We start from the raw sequence: 6,000 nt of genomic DNA on the forward strand, positions 1-6,000 counted from the left end.
ATCTAATCTAGTGTGTATAGACTACACTGTAGTTCCCATATGATCAAACATTAAAGAATTAATTATTTCTTCACGAATGACAGGCAAATCAGTAACACAGGAAGATAAGAATTTTCCTTCAATTAAGAAACAACAATCTGAGAATAATATTAAAAAAATATATGTCTTCTTAATACTCCCTGAATGTAGGTCATATGGATAACCACTATAGTTATAAAATTTACTTGACTAAGTGTTAAGCCCCTTGCCCTCAATCACACGAAGAACCCCCACAACACCCTCTTCTGTATTTCCATTCTGGATGCAGGACACATTTCTTTTTATTATGTAACACCATTGAAGCAATTCCTATGAAATAGGACAGTACCAGTATCCCGACTTGTACACCTTGGAGAGCGGCCAGTGCGTCCGAGTTGGATCCACATTTTTCGTCGCCATTGGCGCACACTATCAGCCCCTGTATAGAGGTGGCCATTGGGTAGCCCTGTGTCATCAGAAGAATACTAACCACGTAGTGACCATTCAGCTGAAAATAAAATTATTTATCTTCAGTGCATCATTTATCAAAAGTTTAATTATCATCAAAAATATTTTAAAAAATCGTCATGCAAATGGGAAAGAAGTATTCAGATAGATATCACGCACTGATTGATTGATTGATTGATTGATTGATTGATTGATTGATTGGTTGGTTGGTTGGTTGATGGATGGATCGATGGATTGATTGATATACATGTACGTCCTAGCCAGAATTTTTCAGGCAGCTGAATAACGTAATCAGCCGAATGTGCAGTTTCTAGTACTTCGAGCTCAAGCTTTTATAAATACTGATCAAATGTCTACAGTGATACAAGGTTTAAGGTCTCATCCATAAGACCCCGGACTTAACGCTTGCAGAGTGTGACAGAGAAACAATTATTATCTATTTTAGAGGGCGTGCCCGGCCAGAGTCGAACAAACAGTCCTGCTTAACGAGGATCTAACTATATATATATATGTACAATTCGTCAAAATTTAGAACATACAGGCTAAGGTTATGGTTCCTTTTTTTGGAAAGCCTCACTGGTGTGGCATAGATAAACACAATACAATATTGTTTCGACTTCTGATATTTATTTTGAAAAGTGGTATTATTTATGGGAATTTTTTTAGCTAATAATACTAATAATATTAATGACATGCGCATAGTAATTCTGAGGCTGACCTTGACTCAAATTATTTGTGCTAAAAGCAATAATGAGAAGAAGCCTCTTGCTGTGACCTTCATTTCGACATTAAGATACCGGGTATATTGATGACGTTTTATCAATTAATAATTTTTTCATTCATACCTTGATTCGATATATCCCATTAAACTCGAAATAAAGGACACCATGGAGTCTGACACAATTACTTCGTATTTGAATATTTTACTAGAGAAAGACATTGATAGCAAACTTTTGATAAACGTGATGACGTCAACATTTCTATCGTCAGCTTCCCATATTTATGCAGCAATATACCATTAATACCTGCATATGGAGTTGTTGATTCGATGCGCAAGAGCATGTTCTTCGTACGAATTACTGAGTATTTTTAAAAGGGAGCAGGCTACTGATAAACAAGTTAATGAGGCAATGATATCTACAATCTCGTTTGAAGTCAACATTTCGCAAATTCTATGATATATACTATGATCTTGTTTGCAAATATAATATGTCATCGATTGTTGACTTCGTCTTTCATACAAATTGTAAGCCTATTATTTTCACACTGAATTGACGACGGATTTCTTAGTTTACTCAGTCATGACAAAGAGCATGTACACAGCGGGTGCGACAGGGGATGCTTACTCCTCCATGGCACCTGATACCACCTCTGATTCTTTTAGAGGTCCGTGTTTACTCACAATTTGTATTATTTCAATGAACTTTTAAGCATGATAATTGTTCGTTTTCTTCATATTTCATGTGAAGATCTTACGGAAATTAAGCTTAAAAATTCAGTCAAACAATCCAATTTGCAAGGAGATCAAACGTTGTTCCCTGAAAACACCAGAGGTGGGATCAGGTGCAATGGAGGAGAAAGCATCACGTCGACCGTAGGGCTGTGTATTGAGCAAAATATTTCAATACGATACGATACGATATTATTTAAAGCGATATGCGATATATTGGATTATTTATTAAGTCTTTCACAAATGTCTTGTAAATGACATTTATTGCATAAATTTCATAAAAAACTGGGTGAGTCTAACATAACATGTTAAAATATAGTTGTCTATGTATTTTGTAATAGTTATTTAAGATGTGCTATCTCCTTAATGTTTATTTCATTATTGACCAGTTTTAATTCAAAACAGTTAAAAATAATCTTTGGTAACTGAAATTCCCAACTTTTTTTACAGAATTATAAGGAAAACTGCCTGTCCGATACGTATTGGAAGTTTTTTTCGATACGATACATTCCTGAAAATCGATACGTATTGAATATTCGATATATTGACACAGCCCTAGTCGACCGGTCACAATCGTCCTAAGCCTTTGTTTTGATCAGATAAACAGAGAAATCCATGCATTGACCAGTCCACATGATAATGATGGCCTAACAATTTGACAATTTTGTATTAAAAACGTTCTCTCGAAAGGTTTTATATGCAAACAACCATAAAATTTGCGAAATTTTGTCGTTAAGCGAGAATTTTCGATACTCCCTGTAACATCGACTTTGTCAGCAGCCTATCGCAGTTTTATCTAATGCAGAACATGCATATCGAATCAACTTGGAGACATGTAAAAGCAAAAAGTGGTGATTATAGTAAATTGATACATAAATGAGGGAAGTTGAAGATAAAAAAAAATGAAGTCACCGAAGAAAGAGAGCGTACAAGGCGAGGACAATCCCTTCCTCTGAAACAATATATTTCTCAATTTCCAAAACTCTTGGAAATATATTTTTCAAAAATCATGATGTCAGTAATGTCAACTTCAATACATTCATTTAATTAATTGACTGATTTATTGATTGATGATTTGTCTTAAATGTTGACAGTTAAGCGTGGAAAATGAGTCTACTCAGTGGAAACATAAAAAATTTTGAATATGAAAGTGTCAAGTCTCCATTCTACATTCGCTTTTAAATGACTAAAAAAATGTAGAATCAATTTTATGTTTAAAAAAAATGGAATCTGAACCCAATGTATATGTACATGAAAATCAAACATTTCTGGAAAAAATTATGTGCTTCAACAAATTAGTTTATTTAAAGCACATTGACTCACATCGGTGACGAGAAGACTTCGTAACTTAATGGATAACGTTTTTAGCTTTACGCCTAATCCTAAGCTTTAGATAGAGTTCGAATCACATGTGAAGCTCTTCTCTTCTTTTCACATATACCTTAATGAAAACATAACTGAAAACATATAGTAAGATTATTTATCAATAAGTTATTCAATAAGAAAAAGGAATCAAATGTGCAAAAGATGATATTGACAATACAATTTTTAAAAAATGACTTTTCATGAATTTTCAGAATTGAGAAATTTTTTTTTTCAGAACGGGGAACTGTCCTCGCCTTGTACATGTTTTTTTTTTTTTTTTTTTGGGGGGGGGGGTAAGCTTCACATGTGTTGCTAAGGCTCATACAGGAATGGAAAAAGGCATATTGAATACAGAGCATCTGTGAAAGCGGGTATTTGCAAATCGCCAATAGTCAACTCGGATTAAGGTCTTGCTGTACACACTTTAACATTATCTTTTAAAAGTATTTTGTGACACGCATTATGGAATATTTTTCGAAAACTTTCGAACAAGTCATTTATCTAAAGTGTAAACTTAGAAATCAGCTTGCTTATCTATTTTATTGGCTATAAAATAAACAAGGTCTTTATTCTATTGATTATAAAACAAACAAACAAATCGTTTATTAAAACAAACCTTTATCACAGAGAGAGATCGTTCGATCTTTAATATTCATTAAAAATATCAGGAAAATCAAGCAATCCTGTTGATTGCACAACATTTTAATATAAGGAAATATACAGAATCTTTAAATTGGGGAGGGGGTAAAATTAAAATACACCTCACCAATTTCATCTGCGTGATCTCATTCGTTGCCATAGCAGCAGCAATTCCCACACACCCGAAGGCTATATGCTGAAATGCATAATAAAGAAGTTAAATATATACTTCTTGATGAGTAAAAAGTGATCTTTTGAGTGTTTTCCCTTTCGTTTTAATTTTTTAAAATTTTAATATTATATACGTGTAGTACATATAATATGTAGATTTCCATCTGTTACTAAACAAAAAGCTCAAGTTTCTGACTAAATGATTGATTTGTAGTGGAGTGAGGGAAATGACTGTCACTTACATTGCCAGACATCCAGATGCCAGTACCCGATGTAAGAGGGTACTTGGCGCCATCCAGTAGGACAAGCACGGCAATACCGACTCCAATACTACATACCCCAAGAAACAGGACTCCTGCAGACATCATTTTTATGTAGGACAAGCAGCTTTCTTTTTCTAGAATAAAAATGACATTGAGAAATAAAATTTTTGATATCTATTGTCTAGCTTTAGAAAGTTGAAAATCGGACATTCTGTACCATGAAATATTGACTATTGATATCACAATTTAGGTTTTAATGTTAATCAATTAGTTACATAATTGAAAATGATTTGTATTTTTGATGTTTACTATATATTATATAAATTGGTGCCTCCTTCTTTTTGGCATCATTCATGTCACATGTATTACAACACATAGAATTTAAAAACATTTTCTTGTATATATTTACAAAAATCAAAAAGGTATTTGACTAAATCACAAACTTTTTTCTTAAACTGGTCGTAGTCATTCAATTTTCCATGACTAATCCCTCATTGCTTTTAATTTATTTACCTGCTTTGCCAATAAAATTTGGATTTATTCTATAAGTAAGGATTTACATTCGTTTATATAATTTGATTGTGTCGACTTATCAGTGACAGTATTATATCTTCTTTTTTTCATGATTTACTGAAATATATTGCATAGATCCATTCAAGCTTATATTTTAACAAGTATTATCATTGTATCGAGGTATACAGTCATGAAAATTATTACCAGTGATTTTAAGGATACCATACCCAGCGGCACCCCCTTAAATTAACTACCAACACCCTCCCCTTTTCATGCCAATAATTGTTCCCCTTCCCCAAATCCTTGATCCCCCTTAGAAATACCAAACGGACAGAACAAGATCAATTGACCTAATGACCTACATCTGTACTTCTAGTACGTATTAAACAAATCTCAAGAGTAAATATGTAGCGCAAGGAAAGATGGACTCCAGAAATCGATAAAAAATAAAACGGGCGTGGTTCAATATTTTTATTAAAATAAATTCTCGCTTGCATTTTACTTAAAATTACAAAAAGTAATTGTATATGTAATTTTTTTTTAAATATTTTGAAAATACTTTATCAGGGTATCAGTTGCAGATCACATTTGCTTTAAAAATGATGTATATATATAGTATAGGGGAGAGGGAAGGGGTAAAAAAGCTGTATACAATGTATAGTTTCAATACTTACCCCGTGGATCTACTTTTTCTGCTTCTTTCTCCATTTTGTCCATTTTTACAAAATACAATATGCCTACAGCGATTTCAATGTCAGCAGCTCGTAGGTCTGGTCAGTATCTAAGGTAAATACACGCTCCGAGGTGTATATAAAATCCGGATATTTATCCGCTGGACGTGTTATCAAGTTTGACCACAAAAACCACTTATATACGCTTAAATTTTGGAGGATTTCACAATACATGAATTGTCAGTCCGGGATGCAGGAATCGTCTGCTGGATGGCTTCCAATGAACTGTGTGTTGAGTTTGTTCCAGTTTTTGATCTTAGAGCTATATATTGGAGGCGGAATTTCTAAATCCCTATCACATACTGACCATTGCCCAGTGTGGGGACAAGAAAGTAAACAAAACATTTATGCAAAGTGTTGCTTGAATAAGCTAATAAGTACA

The 6,000-nt window shown here is 33.4% G+C and overlaps 1 protein-coding gene across 1 annotated transcript; it reads right to left on the reverse strand.

Annotated features, from left to right (window-relative positions):
• Positions 1-250: 250 nt before the first annotated feature.
• Positions 251-5,604, reverse strand: LOC133178192 (uncharacterized). Its single transcript, XM_061312942.1, has 4 exons — positions 5,562-5,604; positions 4,354-4,508; positions 4,068-4,136; positions 251-526 (listed from the first exon to the last, which is right to left on the reverse strand). The coding sequence occupies exons 1-4, from the start codon at positions 5,602-5,604 to the stop codon at positions 251-253; spliced, it is 543 nt and encodes a 180-aa protein (XP_061168926.1).
• Between the last annotated feature and the right edge of the window lie 396 nt (positions 5,605-6,000).

Source organism: Saccostrea echinata, unplaced genomic scaffold, assembly GCF_033153115.1.
Source record: "Saccostrea echinata isolate AGI-Se365-2 ecotype Australia unplaced genomic scaffold, CSIRO_AGI_Sech_v1 ptg000002l, whole genome shotgun sequence".
Lineage (NCBI taxonomy): Eukaryota > Metazoa > Mollusca > Bivalvia > Ostreida > Ostreidae > Saccostrea > Saccostrea echinata.